General features: G+C 55.7%; 2 protein-coding genes across 6 annotated transcripts in view; both read left to right on the forward strand.

Moving 5' to 3' along the window:
- The first annotated feature begins 1,159 nt into the window (after positions 1-1,159).
- Positions 1,160-13,421, forward strand: TFAP4 (transcription factor AP-4). Of its 3 annotated transcripts, none has more exons than XM_043456161.1 (7): positions 1,160-1,614; positions 9,224-9,389; positions 9,495-9,593; positions 9,995-10,165; positions 10,658-10,798; positions 11,443-11,598; positions 12,425-13,421. In XM_043456161.1, exons 1-7 carry the CDS (start codon positions 1,250-1,252, stop codon positions 12,608-12,610), a joined length of 1,284 nt encoding a protein of 427 aa, XP_043312096.1. In that variant the 5' UTR covers positions 1,160-1,249; the 3' UTR covers positions 12,611-13,421. The 3 variants fall into 3 exon arrangements, with proteins under 3 accessions (XP_043312096.1, XP_043312097.1, XP_043312098.1); XM_043456162.1 differs by having other exon boundaries at positions 1,321-1,673; XM_043456163.1 differs by lacking the exon at positions 1,160-1,614 and adding an exon at positions 7,590-8,625.
- A 10,602-nt stretch (positions 13,422-24,023) lies between these two features.
- Positions 24,024-27,677, forward strand: part of SRL (sarcalumenin) — a 37,828-nt gene continuing 34,174 nt past the window's right edge. Inside the window, exon 1 of one of the 3 annotated variants that reach the window (XM_043455428.1) lies at positions 24,024-24,233. In XM_043455428.1, coding sequence (XP_043311363.1) covers positions 24,173-24,233 — 61 coding nt within the window. In that variant the 5' untranslated portion in view covers positions 24,024-24,172. The remainder of the gene's footprint in view (positions 24,234-27,677) is intronic. The other 2 variants (XM_043455430.1, XM_043455429.1) reach the window with 2 other exon arrangements.

Genomic DNA, 27,677 nt, shown 5'->3' on the forward strand with positions numbered 1-27,677 from the left:
ACATTCAGGCAAAACTGCCAGGCCTCTACAATAACATTTCCTAATAATAACAGTAATCCTTGTTATTAAGAGGGTTTCAATTGGGAGGCGCGATCTGGGCGGGAACCTGGAAGGCGGATGGGATTGGGAAAGGCGGTGGGCAGGAGAAAGGACATTCCAAGGCAGGCGCGGTCTTCCTGAGCCAGGGGCCAACCTCCAGGAGCCGGGGGAGGGGACGCGGGAAGAGGGGGACGGAAGCTCGCCGGCCAGGAGTCCTTCCCTCCTCCGCCCCAGACCTTCACCCTTGGTAGAGAGCGCACCCTGCCGGGGGAGCAAGTCTCTCCCTGGCTTCGCCACGAATGGGCAGCTGCAGCCTTCCGCCTGCCCAGGCCAAGCTTCGGTGGGCCTCTCGCTGTTCAGCCTCCCAGCGGAGGGCTAAAGAGAAGCGGGAACAGGAGGCGACCCGCAGCAGCCACCGGACCTCCGGGCCGCGCCGGCAGCCGGCCTCCGGGGCTGCTGCTGTCCTGGCCCGCCTCCACCCTTCCCTCCCTGCCCGGGCCCCTGCTGCCTAAGGCAGCCCCAGGATCTGAGGCGCCCGGCGCGCCCCCCCCCCCCGCCCCCCGCCTTTGCCCTCCCCTCCCCGCTCCGGGATTCCCAGGTTCCGGAGCCCAGGCCGAGTGGCCAGCGGCGGGCAGCTGGGCAGGGAGGGAGGGAGGGGGCCGCTCGGCCTCTGAAGTCGGCCCCAAGTTACATATGGGAAGCGGTGGCTGTGACGCAAGTTTCCAGGGGGCCCTGGGCTTGGAGGGAGCGCGCCAGAGCGGCTCCTCTCGGAGCAGTTGCAACCGTAAAAAAGAAAAAAAAAAGCCCCGAGCAGCGCCCCAGGCCGCCTTCGCCTTCGCCGGGCTCAGCAGCGCGCTCCCGCCCCCTGAGGGTCTTCGTGGGCGCAGACCCTGTACCGGGCAGTCCCCGTCGGACCCCGGGCGCACAGGCTGGTCTCCCTCGCTGTGGCTGGCCGTTTCTTTCTTTTTTTTTTTTTTGCTACGCTTGCCAACCTGTCAGCTGATGGACCTCATCACCCATAGTGGCGCATGTAGCTCGGCCGCAGCTCGCTCCATTCACGCCGCGCCCCCAAGGCCGCCCGCGGCCCCTGCACCCGGAGCTGAAGGGGGTGGCCCGCAGACCGGGGCCACCACCCGCCCCCGGGGGCCCGCGCCCCTCTCGCCCTGCCCTCGCGCCGCCCGGGGGGCGCTGCAAATAGTCCTTTGTTTACATGCAATTCCTTACTCCGCGGAAGGAGGCCGGGGGAGTGCTGAGTTTTCACCAGCTGTTTCCCGCCTTGAAACAGACATCTGATCAGCTGCAAACACACACACACACACACAGACACACACACACACACATACACACGCCCGGGGAGGCAGGCCGGAGAGACCTCCCTCCCGCCCCTCCCGCCCGCCTCCCTCCCCTCGCCGCCGCCGCAGCCAGCATCTGGGACCGGCCGATTCTGCACCTCCGTCCGGCGCTGCCCTTTGATTCGGATTTCCATCTTGCATTCTCCGGCGGACCGCGGGACCTGGCTCGTGCAGAGGAGGGGGGCCGATCGCTATGGAGTATTTCATGGTGCCCACTCAGAAGGTGCCCTCTTTGCAACATTTCAGGAAAACAGAGAAAGAAGTGATAGGAGGGCTCTGTAGGTGTGTACTCCTCCTCCCCCTCACCCCCTTCCCACGATTGCAGCCCCCGGCCAGTCCACCCGGGCGGGCGCGCGTGTGCGCACGCATGGCCCGCGCCGCGGACCCTCTCGCCTTTCTTATCCGCCGAGGCGACTGCAGCCCCGCGCGCCAGGCTTGGGCCGTCTGGGGACCTTCCTCCCTCGGAACGTGGGGGCCCCGAGCGGCCCCGGTCACTTTTGTCCGCTGCAGGCGGGCGAGTCGCGACGTTTGTAAATTGCAAACAGACCCACGTGGTTCTGCAGCAGTCCCGGCCATGCTTGGTGCTGGTGGCTTCCCCCCCGCGCTTCCTCCTCCCCCCTCCCGCGGCGGCTTCCTTCCTCTCCCTCCTTCATCGCTCTCTCTGGGCCCCCCCCTCCAAGGGGGACTGGGGGGCCTGTGTCGCGCTTGGGGCCGCGGGGCCAGGGGCTACAATGCAGCCACGCCGCGGCTCCGGGCGCGGGGAGGGGGGGCGGGGAGCCGGGTGGTTGTGAGTGTTTGCTGGGACCGGGGCTGCAGCGGGGTCGGGGGGCGTGCTGGAGAGGGGGTGCGGGAGTGGGCGGGACCCGGGGGGCCAGCGCGGCCCGCCGGGAGCGCCGCGGACCCGGGCACGTTGGCGGCCGCCTGCTAGCTCGCCGCCCGCGCCCGGGCGCTGTTTACTAGCGAGGCCTGGACGTGACTCTGCAGCCCTCTTGGAGTAGGCGGACCTCCGCGCGCCGCCTCGCGGGAGCTGTAGTTCTCCGCGCCGCGTCGGTGCGGCATTGTGGGAGTTGTAGGCGCGCCCAGGCCATGCTTTACCCGCACAAAGCTCGGCCCCCGCGGGCGGGATGGGCGAGGCAGGCCTGGTGGGGGGCTTTTTGGGGAGTGGGCACCGTAGGCCACCCCTAGCCTCGCCGGGTCTCTGCCCTCCGCACGTGGGCCTCGGCTGCAAACTTTCGCTTCTCACGCCCCTCCCCCCAGTCATAAACCGAAAGCGTCCGGTTGCCCAGCAGGCTGGGTGGGTGGGTGGTCCACGATCCGTAGCCCTCCCCGGGAGCTACTTCCTAAATTTGGCCTGGGTTGCTCCGGGATCTGTCCTTTGCCGAAGAGTAATGGGTTAGGGGAATCGCCCTGGACACTTGTTAAAATGCACACGCCCGCAATTCCGATCGCTAGAAGGGCCTGTGTATCTGCATACTGAACACTGTCTGCGGGACGGCGATACCGCGTGGGTTGTTCTCTGCGGGTCCAAGTTTGGGACCTGTGGCTCCTTTCCTGCCGTGCTGCTTTCGGAGAGAAATGGCTCCCCAGGGCTGGGGCCACGTGCTCTGCCGCCCCGGCAGGCAAGGCGGGGATTCAGGGAGGAGGAGTCGCAGGCGGTGTGGCCCGGGCTGGTGGACACCACGGGCTGCAGAAACCAGGCTAGGGAGAGGTTGCTGCACACGTATACATCGCCCCCGCCCCCCCACAGGGCTCCTGCCTTAACTACTCTCAAGTTCAAGGTGGTGGGCAGTCAGCAGTACCATCCTGAGTGTTGGCCCTTCCCCAAGGTCCCTCCACCTGGAGGGCTTAGCTGTAATAATTGAAAAGAAAAAACAATTATGGAGCTTGTAATACGTTGTAGGGTCTCGTTTTGCAAGACTTCTCTCATCGAATTGTTAACAGTCTTCCTCTGCTAGTTAAGTGGCTTTATGATTTCTGTGTGGGTGGAGGACACAGGTTGGGGAAGGAATAGGTAGGGCAAGTGGTAGGGCTGGGACTTGAACTCTGATCCCTGCTGTTACCCTGAACTGCTGGTTGCTCCGGGAAGGGAAGGGCTGGGCGGTGAGGAGGTGGGTTGAGCTGCCCCAGATGCTGGAGCGGACATCCCGGGCCTGACCTCAGGCAGGCATGGCAACATAGGACCCTCTGGCCACAAAGCCTGAGCCTTGGCTGAGTCCTCTCTGGGTCCCCTGGGACTCCAGCTTGACCTCTTTCTGTTCCAAGCCCCCCTTCGGAGGAATCCAGCAGTTCCTTAGGGACCAAGGGCCCCAGGCTTGGGCACGGGGACTGCTTGGCTTGACCAGCTGTGAGGCAGTGGTCAGCCTACGTGCTGGGTGTGGAGCTGGGGCCTCTGGGTTTGTTCGTTTTCAGACGGAGTTGCCGGATGAGGTAGGATTGAGTGTGGGTTGGGCAGGACCTTCTGGCCGGATATACTGGCTTCTCAGGCTGGTGGACTTTGCCCCATCCCTCGTTGACTAGCAGGGCTCCCTGCTTCTCCTCTCCTGTTTCCCAGACCTACCGGAGGGAACCATACTGGACAGTGGGCGGGGGCGGGGGTGGGACAGAATGGGCGTACCTTACAGCGACATCCCCACACGCTGTGTGGTTTTGGACCCGTTGCTTAACTGCTCTCAGCGTCTGTAAAATGAAGCACCTGTGAAGCTTGGCTCTGCGTGTGGAAAGTGCCTGGTAGCTGAAAGTGGCACTTGGATTCTTAGAATCAGGAGCATGGTGGTCTAAGAGTTTAGCTGCCCGCTGCCAGGGAGAAAGAGACCAGCTCCCCTCAGAGGGAGCTACAGGAAAATTAGGAGCTTTGGAGTGAGTGTTGGGTCCCTGGTCTGGTATTTACGAAACACTTTCTTTGTGCTGGGGCTTCCCAGGTGGTGCTAGTGGTAAAGACTCCACCTGCCAGTGCAGGAGACGTAAGAGACACAGGTTCAATCCCTGGGTGGGGAAGATCCCCTGGAGGAGGGCATGGCAACCCACTCCAATATTCTTGCCTGGAGAATCCCACGGACAGAGGAGCCTGGTGGGCTACAGTCCATGGGGTCGCAAAGAGTCGGACATGGCTGAGCCACGAAGCATACACACACCATGTGCTGGGATTGAAGACACCACAATGAACTAGAACTTGCCCCCCTCCTAAGAGATGGAAGTCTCATGGTGCTACAGAGTCTTGTCAGCTTCCTTAGATGCATGAATTCTGGAATCTGGGGTACAGACTCTGGAAAAGCAAGGCATCTTGTTACCCTCAATCTCTCTTTTATTTATTTACTTTTCTGTTTACTTGTCTGCACTGGGTCTTAGTTGTGGCATGCGGGATCTTCGATCTTCATTGCAGCATGAGGGATCTTTACTTGCGGCAGGAGAACACTGAGCTGCCGCATGTGGAATCTAGTTCCCCGACCAGGGATCAAACCCAGGCCCGCCTGCACCGGGAGCTCAGAGTCTTAGCCACTGGACCACCAGAGAGGTCCTCCTCCTCCATCTCTTTTAAACTTCACTATGACCCTGTGAAGTGAGGCAGTATGTCCCCATTTTTTGAATGGGGACACTGAGGTTTCAAGAGACAACATGCCTAAGCTTGGGATCCCACAGCTAGTAAGGGGCAGGACTGGAGTTTCCACTAGAACCCAATGCAGGCCTCCCTCTGAGAGGCTGGAGAAACTGGGGGGAGGCGGTGTTTCTGATGGGGACAGTCCAGACATGGTTTGTTCTGGGACCGTAGACAGGGTGTATGGATAGAAGCGATGGGCACGGGCCAGGGCCTCAGGCTGCTTCAGTAGCTGCTGCAGGAGAAGGATGGGGGCCTTGGGCATCCTTGGTGAGAGGGTCATATTCCTTCTGTCCTCCTTTTTGGGGTATAGGAGAAACCCCAAGTGGGCTTTCCCACCTCTGACTGCGTAGACACTGAGTGGTAGGTTTGTGAATGACTTTGGGGCAGCGTGAAATGAGAGCTCTCAATGGCTAATTTGAGGCTGGAGCTGGGCAGGTATTGGGGGGCGGGTGGGGGGAGTGGGGGCTACCCATTTGCACTTGGGCTGGGCAGGAGGGACGGGTATAAGTTGGGATCTAGACTTGAAGAGCCTGCTTCCTGTCCTTGAGCCTCAGGTTGAGAGGGAGGGAGGGAGGGAGGGAGGGGTTGTCGTGGGGTACCCTGAGAGTGGGAGCGGCAGCTCTGGTCTTGGCACCGGAGGCTCTGCCACCAGCTGCCCGGCCCCAGGAGACCAGCTGGCTGAGGGCTGTCGGGGGGGAGAGGAGAGACAGTGTCAGTGGACCAGGCCTCACGGCTCACCTCGGGGTTCTGAAGTTGATGTGAAAGAGTGGAAGGACCTTACAATTACTGTAAATCGTGTGTACTTCTGCAAAACTCAGAAAGAAATGTAAGAAACTTCCAGGCATTTGCAGAAAAACCCACTTTATCTAGTACAGTAGCAGCTGGAAATGCTAATTAGCCATCCTTTATAGGAACCCCTGGCACGCCAGCAGTCAGAACCCCTGGTTAGTCGTGATTCCACTCATCAGAACTTTGGGTTAGTCTGCATTCTATTAAAGAAACTTCCAGGGCTATTTAGGTGAGTTGGTCTTGGTGGCAACCCAAATCCCTATGAGGAACTGTGGCTTTGGGATGAAGTCTGTTTTCTGAGCTTAAGTCTGAACGAGCTTAGCCAGCAGCTGGTTCCTGAACCAGGAGGCTGGGCTGAGGGACTTGGTGCTGAAGGGGACAGCATGGACCATTCAGAAGAGCCAGGCCCCCTTCCCTCTGGAGACGTCTGGGCTGGGGCTCTCAGGCCTGGGGTCCTGTGGCCTCCTGTGGTGTCTGCCACCTCGTGGGCATCCTGGGGAGAAGGGAGGGGCCAGAGGTTGGCTTCCCAGGGCTGAGGTTTACTGAGCAGATGAGTGGGCTGGCGGGGTGCAGGCGGGTACAGGGTGGATTGTTGAGTTCTGGCTTCAGCCTGGAGAGTTAGTGAGTCTCGGCTGGGAGGCAGGGGGGCTGCAGAGCTGTCTGTGAGCTGCCCGCAGGCAGGGGAGAGCATGCATTTTGGCTCCTGCAGGTGCCTGTGGTATCCTGGTGTGGCTGCCGGACCTTGGGCATGCCAGTTCCCCTCCCAGAACCCTGGATTCCTCATTGCAGCGTAGCCACTAGGTGTCCATGGGGGTCAGAGAAAAATACAAGAGGCCTGTGAATGACAGTAAGAGCTGACCCACTGACAGCACAGCTGTGCGCAGCCTCTCTATGCGGTGACTGTCACCTGTCTGTCAGGGCATCTGGCCTGTGGCGCTGGGATCGGGGTTCAAGTCCCAGCCTCAGCACGTACCAAAGCTGTTGCCTTCCCAAGCCTCAGTGTCCTCATCCCATCAGGCCACTTGACTCAGAGGAAGGTTGCGATGGTTCAGTGAGCTAATTCCAGCGAAGTGAGTCTTTAGCACATTATGTTAAGAACTCAAGACTTTTTTATTTTTTAATTTTTTTGGCCACACCAAGTGGCTTGCAGGATCTTAGTTCCCCAACCAGGGGTGGGTTAAACCTGGGCCCCCAGCAGGGAAAGCACCAGTCCTAATTCTCAAGACTTTTAAAAAACAGTAACTCTGTGGCCAGGCTCTACAGGTAGGCCTTCTGGAAGGGCCAACACTCAGAGTGGCCCAGGGGTGGAGGTGGGGCTCCTTTTTGACCCTTAATGCTCTGGTCAGCTCTGGTCTTTGGGCATCACCAGGGGGGAACACAGGGAATGGATGAATGGGGGCGTCTCTCCCTGTATCTCTCCGGGTGGGGGAATAGGAAACTCCCAGATGGATGTCAGTCACCTGGTGCATTGGCTTCCGGGGGACGTCTCTCCCCATCTCTTTAACCCACCTGCCACAGGGGGTCTGGAGGGCGCTGGCAGGCCTGGGAGCCCAGACTCAGTTCTGATCTCCCTTCTCCCCCCACCTGCAAAGGGCAGACAAACCACTGTGCAACAGGTCTCTGACCTTCATTTTCTCTTTTTCTCCATCACCCCCACTGTGTGGGTGCCTGCTAAGTCACTTCAGTCGTGTCCTACTCTTTGTGACCCTATGAACTATATAGTCCGCCGGGCTCCTCTGTCCATGGGATTCTCCAGGCAAGAATCCTGGAGTGGGTTGCCATTTCCTCCTCCAGGGGATCTTCCCCACCCAGGGATCGAACCCACGTCTCTTATGTCTCCTGCGTTGGCAGGCGGGTTCTTTACCACTAGTGCCACCTGGGAAACTTCCCACTGTTGGGTCAGGGAAACTGAGAGAAGTGAGGTGCCCCTGGCCCAGAAGTAGGGGAGGCAGGTGCCCGGCTGTCTGACCGGGAAACAGTGTGCCTCCCATTCTGAGCCCTCAGTCCCATTTGTAAGTGGGGGGTCATGGGCCCCCTTTCCCAGTGCTGTGAAGGAACTGTATCTTGGCGGGGGGCTGGGGGGGCTCCTAGGGAGATGCTGGGGCTGCTGGTGGTGGACAGGGCTGGTGTATGGACCCCTAGCAGCAGCTGATGTGAAGCTTGCTCCCAGCTCACCCCCAGCCGACCATCCTTATGTGGGGAGAGGAGGTGGAGACCCGGGAAAGGGCAAGGGCAAGTTCATGGAGTCGCTCAGGGGAGTGAGGGGTACAGGCGGGGTGGGCCGGGGGCCAGGAAGCCCTTGGCTGTCTCCAGCTGTGGGGGACGCGCTCCCCTCCTCGCTTTCGCAGCAAACTCCTCTTTTCCTGGGGGTGGTCAGAGGGGCCCGGACACCTGCCTCTGAGCGCAGGCTGCTCCCCCATCGGTGGAACGAGGCTGCTCAGAACTGTCTCCCCGCGTTCCCCAGACCCGGGGGTGTGAGCTGTCTCGGCCGGGGCCTGGACCAGGTCACCCCAGGAGGGCCCCTCAGGAAGAAGCTGGGGCTGTGGCTTTGGGTGGGGCCGGTGGCCTCTTCTGGGAGCCCGGCATCTGGAAGCCATCAGGCCAGGGGCGGGGGAGTTGCAGGAGAGGGCCGGGGAGGGGAGCCTGCCTCTTCCAGGCCACACACAGGCCCACCCCTCGGGAGCAGTGGCGTTGGGCCCACAGCCTCGCTGCTGGCTCTGTCTCCCGCCAACGCCTCTCAGCCTGCAGTCTCGTCCCCTTCCACTGGCTGCCTCTCCTGCGAGATGCGATCACATAATACGCAATAACATCGCCTGCTGCGAGCTGGGAGCCTCGCTTCTCTGGCCCAGGGTGGGCCTGCCTTTCAGAGTGGGTGGGCTTGGGGACAAACTGCTCCTAGGTGGGGCTGGCCAGGTCCTCTCCCTGGAGCGACTGGTACCCGGCTTGTCTTGGCAGTCTTAGCACAGGCTCTTGGGCTGGGCTGGGGGCTTATGTAGGAGTGTATGTGGCTGTGGAGATGGGAAGGGAGGAGGGACATCTTCCTCCGTCCTCAAGCCTGTGACCCTGAAGGAGGAGGCCCCGGGGGCACAGCAAGGAGCTCAGAGGTGTCCCAAGAGCAGGTGTCTCTGCTTATCACCTGAGGCCACCCGCATCCGAATCACAGGGATTCTTAGCCATGTGGGTTTCTGGGTCCCACTCAGACCTGCTGGCCAGACACTGGGGTCAAGACTTGGGGTCCACACGCTGATGTTGACACCCAGGCATCTCAGAACATGCTACTCCATCAGCCACCTGGTCTGCTGGGGGGTGTAGGCATCAGACAGAGCCGGTATATTCTGTAGGGGCAGCTTGCCTGTTACACTTGGGCCCTCTGGAGATGAAGACAGGGGCCCACCGGGGGCAGGGCTCCGAGGGCGCCCAGCCAGAGCCCACCACTGTTCTCCCATAGCTTGGCCAACATTCCACTGACCCCTGAGACTCAGCGGGACCAGGAACGGCGGATTCGGCGGGAGATTGCCAACAGCAACGAGCGGAGGCGCATGCAGAGCATCAATGCGGGCTTCCAGTCCCTCAAGACCCTCATCCCCCACACAGATGGAGAGAAGCTCAGCAAGGTGGGCAAGTGCCAGGAGGACTTCCTGGAGGAGGAGGTGGGCTGGAGGGGGAGACTCGGGAGACGCCAACAGTCGGGGTCCCTGACTTGTCCCTCCTGCCCTCAGGCAGCCATTCTCCAGCAGACGGCAGAGTACATCTTCTCCCTGGAGCAGGAGAAGACCCGGCTCCTGCAGCAGAACACGCAGCTCAAGCGCTTTATCCAGGTAGCGCTCCGCCCTCTTCCTGGCACCCTCTCCCTGGTGTGGGCATCTCTGGGCCCAACCACTGGCTTGGGACTATGATGTGGCTGCAGGTTCCTTCTTCCCCACTGACCTGCCTACTTCTGGCACTTGCCTTCCTGCCTGGAGTCCTGACTTAGCCATGGGCGAGTGCAGTGTAGTAGGGTGGGCTCTGGAAGCAACCGGGTGACTTTGGGAAAGCAGGTCCCTTCTGCCTCCCTTTCCGGCTGTTTGGTGGATTTGCACAGGGGGCTGCCTCATGCACATGCACCTGGGTTTGACAGCTTTGGGGAGCTGCGATGGCGCTCCCCACTGCCCTGGTGGTGGTGGTGGTGGTGGTGTATGCAGTGTCATCGCACACTCATCAGCCCCTGGGGGTTCCCCAGGAGCTGAGCGGCTCGTCCCCCAAGCGGCGGCGGGCAGAGGACAAAGACGAGGGCATCGGCTCACCCGACATCTGGGAGGACGAGAAGGCGGAGGATCTGCGGCGGGAGATGATCGAGCTGCGGCAGCAACTGGACAAGGAGCGCTCGGTGCGCATGATGCTGGAGGAGCAGGTGAGGCGGGAGCGGTGAGGCAGGCGCGGCGATGCTGTCCGCTCCGAGCTCCTGCTTTGTGCCGGGGCTGGGAGTCGGGGTGTCCAGCGGGGTGATCAGTGGGGAGCAAACCAGACAGATTCCTGCCCTGGGAGGGGGTGGTCACTGTCTGAGACCGGTGAGATGAGTCAGAGGCATTCACACTGTAAACACGTATCCGTGGTAAAGGCCACACCAGATCGGTGGGCAATCAGCGAGGGGGGGAGTCTGGGCTGGTTCCACCCCACAGCTTCCTTGTGAGGGTGGGAGGAGCAGAGAGGGGAGAAGGGTGCTCCAGGCAGAGGGAACCACATGGGCAAAGGCCTAGGGCTGGAGGTAGGCAGGGAGGGAGCACAGCCTGCAGGAGGGAGAGGAGTCAGCGTGGGCCCAGCAGGCTACGGTGCAGGACTTTGGTCTCCACCCTGGCGATGTTGCGGAGGGCGCCGCCCCTGAGCCCCACTACTCCACCCCCAGGTCCGCTCCCTGGAGGCCCACATGTACCCGGAAAAGCTCAAGGTGATCGCACAACAGGTGCAGCTGCAGCAGCAGCAGGAGCAGGTCCGGCTGCTGCACCAGGAGAAGCTGGAGCGGGAACAGCAGCACCTGCGGACCCAGGTGAGCGGGAGGGGCCTGCAGGGGCTGCCCGAAGCTGGCCTGGGGCTCCCAGACCCAGCGTCAGTGCCGCCGGCTGTCCAGCAGGGCGGACCCAGGGCCTCGGTCGCAGTAGTGAAGATGTTCCTGGCTCCCAGGTGTCTTGCATACATGATTACGTTGAATCCTTAGAGCAGCCCTTTGAGGCCTGAGCTGTTCCTACTCCTGTTTTACTGATGAGGAATTGGAGGCACAGAAAGGTTCACTAACATGCCCAAGATTTCTCAGTGATGTGGGGCAGGGATTTGAACCCTGGCCATCTAGATTCAGTCTGAACTCCCGGCCACCACTGTATTTATTAGATGTGAAATGCTGGCATTGCTCCGGAGAGGGAAGGCCCGTGCAGTCTCAGATGGTCAGAAGTCCCTCCCCAGGCCACCTTGCCTTCATTTCTTAAAATAAGAGGGGTGGGAGGGGTCACGATTTGGGCGGCCCCAAACTGTGAGTGAAGGAGGTTGACGGGCTGCTGGGGTGACTGGTGGAGGCTCTCCAGGTGGTGGGCAGAGGGAGATGGTTTGGAGGGCTGTCCCGCACCCTCTGTGACGGACGGAAGGGAAGGGGCTGCTCCTAGAAACTCTGCAGAGAGACTGAGGGCCCCTGTCTTGCAGCTCCTGCCCACTCCGGCCCCCACCCACCACCCCACGGTGATAGTGCCGGCGCCGGCACCCCCTCCCTCCCACCACATCAACGTCGTCACCATGGGCCCCTCCTCGGTCATCAACTCTGTTTCAACGTCCCGGCAAAATCTGGACACCATCGTGCAGGTACCTGGGCCTGGGGAGAGGGCAGTGCTTGGGGGCTGCCCCTTGGGAACAGGCCCTTTGGGGAGAGATTAGAGAGTGGGGGAGTGGAGGGGATAGAGGCAGGGATATTGAGCGTTGAGTTGGGGGAGGAGGTCTGGAAGCCAGATGGTTCCATCTCTGCATCCTAGGTTAGGGGCAGAGAGGGAGGGACCGAATGGCCAGGAAGACGCCATTCCTTCCCTCGTGGGGGTTTGCTGGGGGTGTCCTTTGTTCCCGGAGCCCCCTGCTTTCAGAGTTCTTGCATTTGTCTCTTGGGTTTTGGGATGGGGGTGGAGGTGGAGGAGGAAGAAATGAGATGCTAGACTTTGAAGGTCGAGCCCTGAAGTCCCTGCTATGCCCAGCCTCGTGCAGAGAGACCCCTTTGGGAGGCCCAACAACATTACAAAGAAAGAAACAACCCAAAGGCCCAAATGGAAAAGAAAAAGTCCATTGAAGTCCCGGGAACTTGAGTTGCACCCGGCGAACTGAATAATAAAATTAATAACAGAGACCTTCCATAAAGCCAACAGGCAGGCTTTTGAAATACATAAATGAGGGAGAGAGGCTTATGACTTCAGGCAGGCCTGCACTGTCCTTCTTCCAAGCCAGATTCAGCTCAGGAGAGAGCTTCTAAAGTTTGTTTTCCCCCTGACTCTGAACCAGCTGCCTCTTTTGCCAGGCTTCCTTCTGGACCTTTCTGGGGGGTGTCTGGGTGGTGGGGGAGCTGGTGAGGGAGACATTGCTGGAGATGCTGGTGGTCCACATGGCCCCTGCATCCTCACGGCAGCCTCCCCCCGCCCAATCCCAGGCGATCCAGCACATCGAGGGCACCCAGGGCCAGGAGGAGGAGCAGCGGCGAGCCGTCATCGTGAAGCCCGTCCGCGGCTGCCCCGAGGCCCATGCCTCGGACACCGCCTCTGATTCGGAGGCCTCAGACAGTGACGCCATGGACCAGGGCCGGGAGGAGCCAGCAGGGAACGGGGGGCTTCCCTGACCAGCCCCCCAGCCCTCCTCTCCCTTCTGGGGGCTGGAGGGGGCGGGGCAGCAACTGGGAGAGAGACGAGGGTGAACGAGTGAGAAATTTTTACAAAATTTACGGCGTCATTTGGGTCTCTTTTATGACCTCTTTTTTCAATACTGTAAATCGTCCTTTGAGTGAAGCCGCCCTACCCGAGGTCGGGGCTGGGGCGGCAGGAGCGCCTGGCAGCACCCGGGCACCTGGGGCTGGGCCTTGGCCCCGGAGGCTGGGGAAGCAGACGTGGAGGTGCCTGGCCTCTCTCCACCAAAAAAGCATTTTTTTCAATGAAACATGTTTTTAAGAACAGGGAAAAAAATCAAACAAAACCCCAAGGTATTTTTGCCCTCTCCAGAGCCAGCCTGCCGACCGTCAGTTTTTAATTCCCCCTTCCCTCCTCTTTTTTGGTGTTCTTTCTCCTTTAAGCACTTACATGGGTTGGGGGTCTGGCTGGGTCGGGGCTCTGGGGGTCCGGGGGTCTCCATTGCTTCTCGGTTGGGGTTTGCTGCTGCCCTTCTCCCCTCCCCTCCCTCACCACCCAGCCCCCCACCTCTCCCTCCGGGTTTCCCATCTTGCACCCCAAAAAAGTCTTTGTCTCTCTCTTTGTTGTGTTTGTTGTTGGTTCTTTTTTGGTTTTGGTTTTTTTTGTTTTTGTTTTTTTACAATTTTGAGGTCTTTATGTTCAAGGAGAAGCTATTATATTTTGTTAACAAAGTGTGTGGGGGGGAAACCAAGAGGCCACTGTGCCTTTATAAAGAAACAAAATAAAGTTTGTACTTTGTTTTTTAGATTCTGTATCTCCTGGGTGTGTGCTGTCCTGGGGGGCTGGCGAAAGCTCCCTGGGGGGTACTGTTTGGGCCTACCAGAAGGGGACCGGATGTGGGTGAGCGTGATGACTCCCCCAACTTACGTGTGGTGTTGTGATGAGAAATCAGGGTCCTGAGATTCCCTGGGTTTACTCTGGGGATTCTGCAAAGAGGGGAGATGGTGTTGGGATTGAGGTGAGCGGCTCCCAATTTCTCCTGGGTGGGAGACAGGAGAGAATAAACAACTAAGCCAATAGTTTCCGTCTGCTAGAGAAAGGACACAGGATGTTCAGGGCTCCCGATTGATGGCCACTTCCCCAGCTTGTGTAACCCCTCTGAACCACATGATCCTCCTCTACAGAAGGGAAGGGAGCATTGCCTTAAAGTGCAGTGTTTAAGAGCTCAGATCCTGGAGTCGGTCTGCTGTTGATCAGTTTCACCTCGGGCAGATCTCTTGATCTTTGAGACTAAGTTTTCTCTCCTGAAAGCTGGGAATCATAAGGGCTCAAGGTTAAATTTCTTAATTCTGCATGACCAGAGATGGCTTAATAACATCTCGCTCTTGACCTGCTTTTCCTCAGGTATGTGACAGGTACGAGGGGACTGAGGTCAGAACAGAATAGCGGATTCACACCTCACCCCACATTGAATGCTTCTAGACATGAATTTGTTGGATAGAAAGGAAGGCAGGGGCCTGTATTTTTTTTAACTTTAAATACATTTTTTTAAGTGAAATTAACAGAACTTAAAATCAAGCATTTAAAAGTGAATAGTTCAATGGCATTTTGTTGTTCAGTCACTAAGTCATGTCTGCCTCCTTGCGATCCCATGAACTGCAGCATGCCAGGCCTTGCTGTCCTTCATTATCTCCTGGAGTTTGCTTCAACTCATGTCCATGGAGTCAGTGAGGCCTTCCAACCATCCCATCCTCTGTTACCCTCTTCTCCTGCCCTCAATCTTTCCTAGCATTAGGGTCTTTTCAATGAGTCAGCATTTACTACATTACTATTCTGTGCACCCATCACCTCTATCTAGTTTCAAAACATTTACATTTCTCATTTTAAAATGATCCATTAATCAATCTCCCCATTCCTTTTCTCTGATCCCCTGACAACCACCAATCTGCTTTTTGTTTTCTAGTATTTAAAGAAATTAAAGTGTAATTTATCTTAGGTAAAATTCACTTTTTAGATTTTGGTTGTGGGAGTTTTGACAAATGTATATAGTTGTGTTACCATCACCATAATCAAAATAGAAATTAATTTCTTCATCCCCGTGTTACCCCTGCCCTAATTGTGATCCACCCAGCTCCTGGCAACCTAGGCTCTATTCCTGTGATTCCTATGTAGTTTTGTCTTATCTAAAATGTCATACTATAAATATATTTATTTATAGTATATGACAATACAAATTTAGCTTTTTGAATCTGGATTCTTTCACTTAGCATTATCACTGTAGGTTTCTCTCTTTGGGGGGTGTATATAGGTATATTTACATAAATTAAACGCGTGTTTGAGGGAAGGGGCTTAGCTAGGATCTGGGCGGGAACACCACTTCCCAAGACCAGTAGAGCGACCCCTTTTCGCCAGTGCAAGACGCGTCCTACGGGTTGCAGGCAGCTCCTAAAAGTGTCAATAGAGGGTGCTGTGGAACCAGGATGTCTGGCCAGCAAGGGCAGAGGCTCCGCCCCCTTCTGGTGTCTGCGGGCCTACTCAGTTCCTATAGGCCAGAGGCGGGGCTCGGGGGCGGGGTCAAGGGAATACCCAAGGCCTGTCCTTGGGAGCCCAGCGACCGTAGGCGGTCTCTCCAGCAGGCGGCGGGAATCGGGGGCGCGGCTGCGGCCACGCCCCTTCCCGGACTCGCCCCGCCCCGCCCCGCCCCGCCCCGCCCCGCCCCGCCCCGCCCCTCGGTGCGCAGGCTCCTTGGTGCCTCAGGCCATCTCGCGCGCTCCCGATAGCACACTTCTCTGGCCCCGGCCCGACCCCGCCCCGCGCCCTCCCACGCACGCTCCGCACGCAGACGCGGCAAACGTGCGTTTCCCGCTTGTCCTCCGCACGGAGGCGCTCGCAGGCTTTCCGCTGTGCCGGATGGGGCGTGTGGTGGCTCGTTCGCTGCAGAAGTTAGGAGCCCCCGCCGTTCCAGTGACTTGATGTCGCAGTCAGAAGGGAACAAGTGACCTTAGTGTTAATAACTTGTTTCCTTTTAACCCACAATGTTTGAGATGTTATTTCCTCACAGGTAGTGAATGTAAGAAACTGAAACCATTCACCTCAAATTGGGACTTGAACCCATGTGCGGGAACTTGGACCCTGCCAAAGCCCAGCTTGGAACTTAAACCCAAATGGCTGGGACTCCAAGGTGGCCAAAACGCACTGTCTTGTGAGATCATACATCTGGTTTCAGGACCTAATGAAGCTCAAGCTCTTGATGTCTCATCGCAGAAAGAATTCAGCGAGAGATAAAGTGGTAGGTAAGAAGTAGATTTATTTAGAGAGAAACACTCCACAGTATGTGGGCCATTTCATAATGAAGGCACGGTTTCAGGAGAAACTCGTGCCACAGAGTGGACCATCAAAGAACGCAAGTGCAGCCTGGAAATGTGGTGTAGGACTGGGTAATTCATAAGTTAATGATCAAGATGGTTATTCCAACAATTTTGGGGAAGAGGTGGTGATTTCCAGGAATTGGACCATCACCCACTTTTTGGTCTTTGATGTTCTTGAAACTGTCATGGCGCCTCTGGTGAGTCATTTAGCTTGCTGAGCTGTTACTGAGGATGAAGGTCTAGTTGAAGTTGACTTGTCTGCCATCTTGGAACCATTTGGTTCTAATCAGTGTACCCCGTGTCCTTGGGCTTCATCATTCTTTCAAAGGTTATTCCCTACCCCCTTCCCTCTTGTTTACAAACTACAGATGAAATAGCTCATTTTTCCTGCTGAATCTGGGAGCCCTGTGTGCAATACTTTGGGCACCTGATGCAGAGAACTGACTCATTTGAAAAGACCCTGATGCTTGGAAAGATTGAAGGGGATGACAGAGGATGAGATGGTTGGGTGGCATCACCGACTCAATGGACATGAGTTTGAGTAAATTCTGGGAGTTGGTGATGGACAGGGAGGCCTGGTGTGCTGCAGTCCATGGGGTCGCAAAGAGTCACACACGACTGAACGACTGAACTGAACTGTGTGCATCTTGCTCTGGCCACCCCTCTGTGGGGAAGGCCGTGGATACGGGCACTTGGGAGCCTGGCCTGGGGTTCAGAAAGGGCACGGTGTCCAATGGCACAGCAGACACTGGCCTGGGAGGAGGAAGAAGTAGAGATAATGTGGGAACCGGATTGTAGAGGACTTTTAGGTCACGCTACAAAACTTGGACTGTATTTTTTGTGAAGGGAAAGAGTGTAGGAGAGACATGACCAATGCAAAGTTCAACAAAACCTTTCTTATAAACTTTTGTATTGAAGTACTGTATTACATACACTTAGAGGGCTCGTAATGAAGCGTTTAGCTCCGTGAATTTTCACAGACTGAATGTACACCCATATAGCCAGCATCCTACCAAGCCTTCAAGTGGTTTGTTTCTTAAACAAACAAAAAATTGTTGGAAGTAGTTACAGAAGTGTTCAGGAGTCCACCTGCAGCCTTTACCCTGCCTCCCCCAGTGCTAACATCTTGCCTACCTACTGTACCCCATGGAAACTGGGTAACTGTTGTTGCAGGCCACAGGACTTATTCAGAGTTTACAGTTTTGCATGGGTTCATTTACGTACGTGTGTGTACAGTTGCTCTGTACTATTTTGCAACAGCGATTTTGAGAACTGGAGTTGTTCTGCATCCTCACCAGTACTTGATATTATATTGTCAGATCACTATATTTTTCAGGTTTTTTTCCCAACCAATTTGGTAGGTGTAGAGTAGAATCTCACCGCAGTTCTACTTATATATTTTTGGCCACAGCTTGGGGCATGCGACATCTTAGCTCCCTGACCAGGGATCGAACCCTTGCCCCTTGCAGGGGAAGCATGGATTCTTAATCACTAGACCACCAGGGAAGTCCCTAGTTTTGCTTATTTTATGTTGTCATACAAATCATACAATATATATTCTCTTTTTGTCTGGCTTCTCAATATAATTCTTTGAGATTCATGTTTGATTTTGTGTATATTAGCAGTTTGTTCTTTTTTGTTTCTAAGAATACTGCATTGTATGAATATACCACAAATTGTTTAGCCAGTCAGTTAACAATGGACACTTAGGGTGTTTCCAATTTATGACCATTGTGAATACATTCTAGTAGAGACTGTCCCCCAAATAGATTGTGCCAGCCTATGGATTCTGTCACCAGTGTGACGGTGAAGGGGCATCGTAAGCCTGTGCCATGGGCCCTCTTTTGTGGTGGTTTCTTTGGGAGGGGACTAGGCATTCTTGGTTTCCTAGTGGCCTCACCCACCCTATTTTAAGGTCTTCGTTAGGGATTAAATCTTATGGGAAATGTATGTCTGCTCTGATCTCAAGGATCGTGACATTGCACCATGTCCTCTTTGTGAAGATCCTCAGAAGAAATTCCTGTCGAGTCTCAGCAGCAGAAATAATTTCACTTCTCCGGAACAGTTGGTTTGTTCTTATTTTAAGGACACTGAATTGGCAAGAGATCAAGTTACACACACGTGAGGGTTTACGTACGCACTGCCGTTTGCTTTTCTATCAGCCTTACGCATGGCTCCATTTCGTGTGCCTGTCTTTGTGTGGTTTTCATCTCCTGTTACTTCCCATTCTTGTTTTCTTGGTGTACTTTATGGATATTTGGGAGCCATTTGTATGCTTTTCTGGCACAGGGTGGGTTATGATAAACGCTGCTTGTGCCCTGATTTGGGGGTGTCTGGCAGCAGAACATTTGCCCCCCTGGTTCTGTGAGATGTTGAAGGGCTATCTAGCAGAAAGAGGGAGGGGACTCCCTGTGACCTTGGCCTCCTTAGTGGTTGGTTAACTGGCCTCAGACCAGTACATAAAGCCCATGCAAATCCTCCAGCCACCTCTTGGGGCTGGCCGGCCAAGTTGTCCTTAGCTTCAGATTTTGTCTCTGGCTCTCCCCTGCCTGCCCCTGACCCTCCTGGACCCATTCCACAATCCCTTCTTCATCCAGCTGCCTCTCTGTGCTCTCCTGCAGGCTGCCGTCCTTGTGGCCTTTGTCTTTCCCCCTCTGTCTGGAGTTCTGCATGCCCTCCGTTGCCCTGCAAGTCCTGGGCTGGGGCGTGGGGTCAGTGCCATCCCCTGCCTTGGTCCCCTCTCTCCTCTTGCCCTGCTGAGTTGCAGGTTTTGGTGTTGATTGACGCGAGCATGTGCTGGCCGAGAGGAGGGGGGTAGGACTGGGGGCCGGGGGGCAGGATGGGCCCTGAATCCGGCAGCCGTAGGAAGGAATGAACTCCCCGAACCGGCTGTCCCCCCCACCACACCCCTGGTGTTGAAAAGGAGCTAGGAGGGACAGCTGCAGGGTTTCCTGAATTAGGGGGCCTAGGTCACAGGTTCTCGCGGGTGCGGCCTTGTCTCCATGGCAGCCTCAGGATCAAGTTCAAGAGGAAACCGCACAGCGACTGGAGAAGCCTGCGTGCTGCACGCATTCCAGAGATTAGTCGTCCCTCTCACGGTGCCTCTTGCCTATCTGAGGCAGATAGGGAGGATGCTCTGAAAACGGAAAGAGAATCGACAGCAGCCTGTTCCCTTGTGGGGAGAAGGAATTGTCTGGGGTGGACAGGCTCTGAGGAGTAGTGGGGTCTGTTTGTTTGAGATCAGGGGAGGGGCGGTCTCCATTCTCCGGGGGCCCTCATGGTGCGGGTCCCTGGCTCCCTGCGAGAAGGTGGGGTGGCAGGGGGGAGGGGGTCTGGAGCACTGCGGCTGGCTGTGGACCTCACCTTGCATGCGGAGCGGCAGAGTCAGTACTGTTGGGAGTACTCTCTGTCACTGGAGGTATTCAAGCAGAGATCTCTGTGAGGGTTATTGTAGGGAGGATGGTGGGAATTTGGGTCCTTCCAAGGAAGACAGTCTCTAACTTCTGAGGTAAATGGAAAGGTCCTCTTGATGAGGGCTACTCTAGAAGAAATGAAATCTGCTGACCCCTTGATCTTGGACTTCCCGCCTCCAGAACAGTGAGAAAATAAACTGTTGTTTAAGCCCCCAGTCTGTGGTATTTTGTTATGGCAATCCTAGCAAAGTAATGCACTATCCTTTTGTGACTTTTGTTTCACTTTGCATAGCATTTTCAAGGTTTAGCCACACGTTGTAGCATACCTTAGTATTTCTTCTTTTTTTTTTCTAAATGACTGAATAATATCCCGTTGTGTGGATGGACCACATTCGGTTTATTCATTCATCTGCTGATGGGTACTTGGGCTTTTTTCACCTTCCGGCTGTGGTGAGTCGTTGGCTGGGTGTACAAGGACCTGTTTGAGAGCAAACAGGGCATCTTTAAATCAGACGCAGTCAACCCTTTAAGCAGAGCTGGGCTCACCCTCCCTGTCTGCTTGACTGGGGTTCCTCTGGTTTCTCTGACCCTCTCTCTGTTCCCCACGTGCCATGCCCTACCCCTGCCTTCCACCCCTTCTCTGATGTGCTAAGTCCTTTCCCCCACCATGGATGCCGCTCACTTGGTTGATGGGAGAAGCACCGGGTTTGTGAGGTGGGCAGATCTGGGCTCAAGCCCAGCAGCTCTGTTCCTAGCTGGTGACCCTGAAGAAGTCCCTTCAGCCCAGAGCCTCGGGCTCCTCTGTGAGGTGGTGACATCCACCTCCCATCCCTCAAAGCCCCCGGTGGAGCGGGCGCCTCCTTGGTTCAGATGTCCTTTTCTCTCCCATGACCAAATGAGGCCCCCTCCCTCACAAGGAGGCCCCCTCCTCCCAGCTCCCCAGCCATGAACATGGGTTGGAAGACTTAATGTTGGTGTGTTAGTTAGTCGGGGTCTCCTGAGAAACAGCCAGTGGGATCCGTGTTTACAGAGGGGGTCAGAAAGAAATCCCTGGGAAGGGCAGCAGCTGGAAGTCAGGTGCGTGGACATCGCAGTCTGAAGGCAGAACTCCCTCCCCATCACGGGACCTCAGTCTTGCTGTTTAAAGCCATCAACTGATTGGGTTAGACCCACTCACATTAGAGAGGGTGATCTGCTTGACTCAGGCCAGGGATTTAATTATTTTTAAATTATTAATTTATTTATGTTTGGCTGTGTTGGGTGTTCATTGCTGTGTGCTGGCTTTCTCTACTTGCAGAGAGTGGGGGAAACTCTCTAGTTGCAGTGAGCGGGCTTCTCATTGAGGTGGCTTCTCTAGTTGCGGAGCACAGGCTCTAGGGCTTGCGGGCTCAGTAGTTGTGGGGCATGGGCTTAGTTGCCCCTCGGCATGTGGAATGTCCCCCAGACCGGGGATCGAACCCATGTCCCCTGCTGTGTCAGGCGGATTCTTAACCATTGGACCACCAGGGAATGGGAAGTCCAAGGCTGCAGATTTAAATGTTAAGCACGTCTGAAGAGCACTTGCACAGCAATATCTACACTGTTGTTTGACCAGCAGCGGGGTGTCATGACCTAGTCAGGTTGACATACAACCCGTTGCAATTGATACCTCATCAGTTCTCTTCAAACCAATCTACAGATTGATCATAATTCAGTTAAACTCCAAGAAGACTTTTAAAAAAACAGCTGACAGGCTGATCCCCAAATTCATGTAGAATAGTCAAAATGACTTTAAAAAAGAATATCAAAGTTGGAGAATTCATACTACCTATTTTCAAGATTTATTATGAAGCCACGGTGATCAAGATAGTGAGGTATTAGTGAAGGGACAGACACATAGCTCAATGGAACAGGATATAGTCCAGAACTAGATTCTTACATATATGGTCAATTTTAAAAATAAAAAACCTTTTTTTTTTGTCCAAGTTGTTTGGCATGTGAGATCCTAGTTTCCTTACCAGCGATGGAACTTGTGCCCCTTGAAATGGAAATGTGGAAAAAAAGAAAAAGAAATGGAAGTGTGGAGTTCTAACTACTGGACCACCAAGGTGTCCACATATATAGTCAGTTGATTTAAAAAAAAAAGATGGAAAGGCAATTCAGGGTTGATAAGATGGTATAGAATCTGCCTGCAGTGTGGGAGACCTGAGTTTGATCCCTGGGTTGGGAAGATCCCCTGGAGAAGTGAATGCCAACCCACTCCAGTATTCTTGCCTGGAGAATCCCATGGACAGAGGAGCTACAGTCCATGAGGCTGCAAAGAGCTGGACACGACTGAGCAACTAACACTTTCACACTTCAGGAAAGTCCTTTTCACAAACAGTGCTGGAACAACTGGATATCCATTTGTTAAAATCTAAAGTTTGGTCCAGTCTTGCAACATATTAAAAGAAAAGCAGAAAATGGATTATAGCTAGAAATGTAAAACCTGAAACTACTGTACTTCTGGAGAAAACAGGAAAAAATCTTTATGACCTTGGTTTAGGCAAAGAGTTAAGTATGACACCAAAGGTGTAATTCATAAAATAATACATTGATCAATTGGACTTTATAAAAATTAAGCATTTCTGCTCTTTAAAATACACATATAAATGAAAAGATAAGTTGCAGACTTGGATAGGGAATATTTACTAATGATGTATCTGATAAAGGATTGTCTCCAGAAGACATAAAAAATGGGGAAATATTTGAATAGGCACTTCATCACAGATGCACCAAAGAAGTGGATGACAGATACAGATACACGGGAACATGCTTAATGTCATTAGTTGTTAGGAAGGTGCAAATTAAAACTACAATGTGATATCACTACACACCTATAAGAATCACTAAAATTTGAAAAACAGACCATACAGAATGTTGGTAAGGATGTGGAGTAACTGGTGGTGGGATTATAAAATGGTATGATCATCTTAGAAAAAAGTTAACGCGAAGAGGAGTGAATTAAGAGTTTGAGATGAACATATACGCACTACTATATATAAAATAGACAACCACCAAGGACCTACTGTATAGCACAGGGAACTGTGCTCAATATCTTGTAATAACATATAATGGAAAAGAATAAAAAAATTATTTTTTTGCCGTGCTGTGCGGCATGTGGGATCTTAGTTCCCTGACCGGATCTTAGTTCCATGACCCCTGAGGTAGAAGCCTGGAGTCTTAACCACTGGACTGCCAGCAAAGCCCAACTCCTAGGTATTTACCCAAGCGAAATGAAAGTGTATGTCGTAATGAATTGTGTGTAGATGTTTATAGAAGCTTTGAAAACCGAAAGTCTCTCAACAGGTGATGGATAACAAATTGGGGTCCATCCAGGCCATGAAATACAATTCAGAATCAAAAGGAGTCAAAATATTCATATGGGCTACAACGTGAAAATGTCTCAGTATCATTATACTATGTGAAAGAAGCCAGATAAAAAAGAACGCAGATGGGATGATTCCATTTATATCAAAATCTAGGAAATGCAAACTAATGTATAGTGGCAGGAATCAGATCAGTGGTTGCCTGGGAAGGGGTAGGCATGCATGCACGCTAAGTCGCTTCAGTCATGTCCGACTCTTTGCGACCCAGTGGACTGTAGCCCGCTAGAATCCTCTGTCCTGTAGGATTCTTTAGGCAAGAATACTGGAGTGGGTTGCCGTGCCCTCCTCCAGGGGATCTTCCCGACCCAGGGATGAACCTGTGTCTCTTACGTCTCCTGCACTGGCAGGCGTGTAATTTACCAGTAGCGTCACCTGGGAAGCCCTGGGGGGCAGGTAGGAGGGGGTAAGAGGGAGGGACTGTAATGAACGTGAGGACAATTCGAGAGTGGGAAATCCGTTTGTCATTTTGATTGTGGTTCTGTACATGTGTGAAGATATATCGAATTGTACGCTTTGAATACATTGTTTGCTGTGTGGCCATTGTGTCTGATAAAACTGTTTTAAATGGAAGTGCGTGAAAGATGCCACCCAGACTTTCGTCCTTTCCCCCCCACCAATGGTCACTCCCACAGGGACGCCATCCCCAGCAGGACCAGCCGATGCCACCCCTTCTAGAGCTGGCTTTCAGGGGGCCGTCACATGCCCCCAGGAAAAGTGCATCAAGCAGCGTGTTGCAGAAGCGCTGCTGGACAGGAACCGGTCCATCCAGGCTCCGCCCGGCCACACAGCATCCGACGTACCTTTCCCTCCCGTCAGCATTCTGCCTCTTCCAGGGGCCGGGGAAGCCGAGGCTCCTCGCCATAGACCTCAAAGGTCAGATGTCGGGGGCTTTCCTCAACTGACCATCAAAGCTCTACCCTCCTGACCTTCGGAGAGGGGCTCAGATGTGTGTCAGTGGCTGTCGTCTAATAGGCCCTTGGTCCACAAAGCCGAGGTGTGTGCAGGTCACTGCTCACATGGACTTCAGCTCCCGTGATTGCAGATGCTGAGAAGACTCAAGCCCTGACTCCCAGACCTGACCCAAGAGGACACCCCACTTTTTCTCTGCTATACACTGCCCCCCCCCACCCTGCGACCCCTGTCACGTGACCCTGGTGCTGCCGCGGGAGAGGAGTCAGCCGGGCCCTGCCTTCCCTGTGGCAGCTGGCGCTGCAGGCGCAGAGCAGCCTCCGCGGCCTCCGGGGTCCGCGCCGCTGGCCCATCACATCTGCCCAGTTGCCCTGGTGACTGTGTGACCCTGCCGCCCGCCCCCGCCGCCACCTGCCCTATAAATAGAGGCCCGGAGCAGCTGGGCTCTCTTGGCAGTCACCATGAGGGCGCTGGTCCTGCTCTGCTGCTTCGTGGCCTCGCTCCTGCTCCCAGGACAAGCAGGTACGACCCCCAGCCGGTTGGCCGGGCCAGCCTGTGACCCCACGTGCCCCCGAGGTTTTCTGTTTCCTGTGGGGTGGGGGGGCTCGGGCGGTGGACGGAGGATGAGGCTTCCGTGGCTCCTGGAGCTGATGGCAGCCCTTTGCCTCCCGGCTGGTCTCAGTGAGAAGGCACTGGGTGCAGAGACCTGAGGGCAGTCAGGGGGCCCGAGGGGAGGAGGCCCGTGAGGAGGAGGCCAGAGGGAGCGGAAGCCGTGACCTGAGAGGTGCAGGCAGGTGCACGCCCGAGCAGGGGGCCGGGGAGAAGGGCCGGCCGGTAGACGGTAGGGGAAGAAGACCCCAAGAGTTCAGACTGGAACCTCCTAGGCGGACAGAAGACCCTGCTCTTGGAGGTGGAGGGAACCCCTGGAGGTCACTGAGTTGACCCTCCCACATGGTGGAGATGGAGGGGTGCCTGGCTTTGCATGAGTGAGGGCGGGTGGCAGGGGGCATGGCTTAGGAACAATGGGACAGAGAGGGGCTCAGTTTGGGGCGGGATTGGAGCGGAGAGCTGGAAATCAAATTGGGCATGGTTCAGAGGAGGACCGGGACCCAGTCTGGAGTGGAGCTGGGCTGGGCCGGGGGCTTCACTGGAAGGGGGCTGGGGCCCGCGCGCCGTGGTTTTCTTGTGACATCTCAGCACTTCGTGTGGCGGAGGCGGTGGCTCTGGTTACAGCTTGAGGGCTATTTATAGGTGTGGAGGGGGCACCGGAGCATGTTGCTACTTCTGTTCCGAGATTCCTGGGGCTGAGTGCCCCTCCAAGATGCTTCAGGGGTGCCCTGAGGACCCCGCAAAAGTCCAAGAGTCCTGCTTTGCCTTTTCATGACAACTGTAGGCTTCATCTGCACTGGGGACTGTGGGGCCTTGGGGGTTCTCTTTCTTGAGGTCTTAGAAGCAGACAGGGGAGCCCGTGGCAGGCAGGAGCAGAAGCCAGTCCCTCGGGGGCTGGAGACCGAGGCGGGGGGCTCTGGCCTCGCATGTGCGGCTGGGCCCTGCCCTTGTCTGCCCTTGAGTTTAATTTGGGCTCCGTGGGGCTGCAGTGGCCGGGGTGGCGAGGATTCCAAGCGGCTGTCAGGCGGCTAAGTATGGAAACAGCCCTGTAATCGGAGCCCGAGCCCGGGAGCCACTGCCGCCCTCTCCCCTGCGCCGCCCAGCCCCAGCTGCCAGCTCCGTGACTTCCACGCTGCCGCCCCAGGAACTTTTAGCCTTTTAGGGACATCCTTTATCTTTCCTCCCACCAAGGGAACTGGACATCTGGAATGTCCCACAGGTCCTGTTGGGGGACCTCGCCACCTCCCGCCTGTTGGGGGAAAGGAGGCAGGCAGGTGCTTTCTGTAAAGATTCTCTCTTTGCAGTCCTTTCCTTCCTGGACTCTGCGGTGTGTGCCCCCCTCGGCCCCAGCCTGGCCACTCATGTGCGGGGTCCCCGCCCTCCTCCCCGCTGCTCATGGCTTATGCTGTGCATTCTTCACAGTGGTGGGCTTCCTAACCCCCAGTTGCAGATTGTAAACCCCAGATGGCTTCCTCCTGTGATCCGGCGTAGGGGATTCCATGAGTGGCTTCCCCCATCCCATAGTGACAATTGTTTCTACTGGTTGGCTTGCCTGTAGAGTATGCTACCTGTAAATGCCACCATGCCCACAGGCATAGCTTTGCTCCTGAACTTCCCACCCCCGTGCTGAATCCTCATTTCCAGCCCCGAGTTGCTCACCCTTCCCTGGTGGCAGGCACAGCCTTCTTTCTAAGCCCCCTTCCTGCTTCCTGGGGGGACCCTGCAGAGCCGCCCTTCCTTCTTGTTTGCCCTCCTTGCTCCCGTTGTCCTCTGCACCAGGGTGATGGGCTCCACCACCTCCCCGACCCCCAATCCGCCCCAGTTTTTTGGAACCGCCAGCGTCCTCCTCTTTGTCTTGGGGACCTGGCCTGGGGTCAAGCCTGCTTGAGGACAGAGGAAAACAGCCCCGAGAGGATTTACTCAGTCTGCTTATGGTCCAGGTGAGCGAGCAAAAGCCAGAGGAAAGAACCGTGGTCAAGGTCAGACAGTGAGTCAGGTCAGACACGCAGGGCCAGGGCCGGTCTCAGCCCACCCAGGAGTTCCTGGCCTCCTTTGGCCCCTCTCTCTGCAGTCCTCCTTGGACACCCCAGTTCCTCTGCCTGTGGGTGTGGGGCCACGCGTGGCTGCCTTGGGGTACAGGGCAAGGCCAATGCCTTTGAATTTTGACTCCCCAGAGAGCATGTGGGAATGGGGGTGTTGGGAACACCCCCATTTCTTTGGGCTTAAACTGCTGGTGTTTGTTAGGCTGAATTCAGGACAGCCTTGCTTCCTGTTACCTGCTGGAGGCAGAGATTGAGGGACGACAGGGGGTCTGAGTCTGCTCCTCTACTTCCTCCAGCCCAGCCCTGGTTTGCACACTCACCCCGTCTGCTCTGGCCCCACCCTGCCATCCGAATGGTGAGAGGTTGGTGCATGCTGGGGCTCCCAAGGCCCTCCAAGAGCAATGGGTGTCTCTTAGGAACCCCTTCATGACATTTCCTCTCCCACCCAGAAGGAAGTGGTTTTCACAGCCCCTCAGCAGGGTACCCCAGGTGCCATGATGCAACTGTGGGGAGGGCTTGGAGAGAAGGTCATGAGTTGGGGGGTCCTGGGGAGGGAGTAGGCCCCAGAAGCCTCTCCAGCATCTCCCCCTGCTACAAGCTGTGTCCCCAGTGAGGTCTCCAGCTCCTGGCTTGGTGCCACTGGACGAGCCGTGGGGAGCAGGTGGTCCACCAGTTCCCACATCGGGTGCATGAGGCGCTAGTCTGGATCTGCTCAGTGGATGCAGCCCCCCGATGTGGGCACCGAGCCTGGTGGCCTGTGGGACCACGGTTTGGGAAATGCGGGCTTTGCCTCCCACGTGGGTGTGGCAGTGAGGCTCACACTGCTCAAGGGCCAGAGCTGGAATCCTGGACCCGAGTGGGGTCCGGCGAGGCTGGCTGCATCCACCTGGCCTTGGGGCGCTCAATCAGGTGTGGTGGTCAGGAGGGAGCCTGATCGCTGTGGACCGTTCCTCTGTTGACCTGGGCTGGGGGATCAGGACAGCGCATAGATACGATGCCTTCTGATCTGGAAGGAGGGGTGTGGCTGGAAGCAGGGGGTGAAAGGGGTCTGCCACTATGGGGTGCACCCCTCTACTCCAAATCCAATCTAAAGACAGACTCACCATCCCTTCCATTTAAATACTGCTCGAGGATGCAAAATGCTTTCTTTCAAACACCTCCCTTAAATCATCCCGGATCTAGTGTGTACCAGCTGGTTCGCAGGTATGGTGCCGAGGGAATGCAGATAGGCATTTTGTGCCTGGCACGCTTATAGTCCAGGGTTGGGGGAGGTAGGGCATCCTCCCCCTTGTGGCTATGCACACACAAAGAAGAC

The sequence above is a fragment of the Cervus canadensis genome, chromosome 32, assembly GCF_019320065.1.
Source record: "Cervus canadensis isolate Bull #8, Minnesota chromosome 32, ASM1932006v1, whole genome shotgun sequence".
NCBI classification, from domain to species: domain Eukaryota; kingdom Metazoa; phylum Chordata; class Mammalia; order Artiodactyla; family Cervidae; genus Cervus; species Cervus canadensis.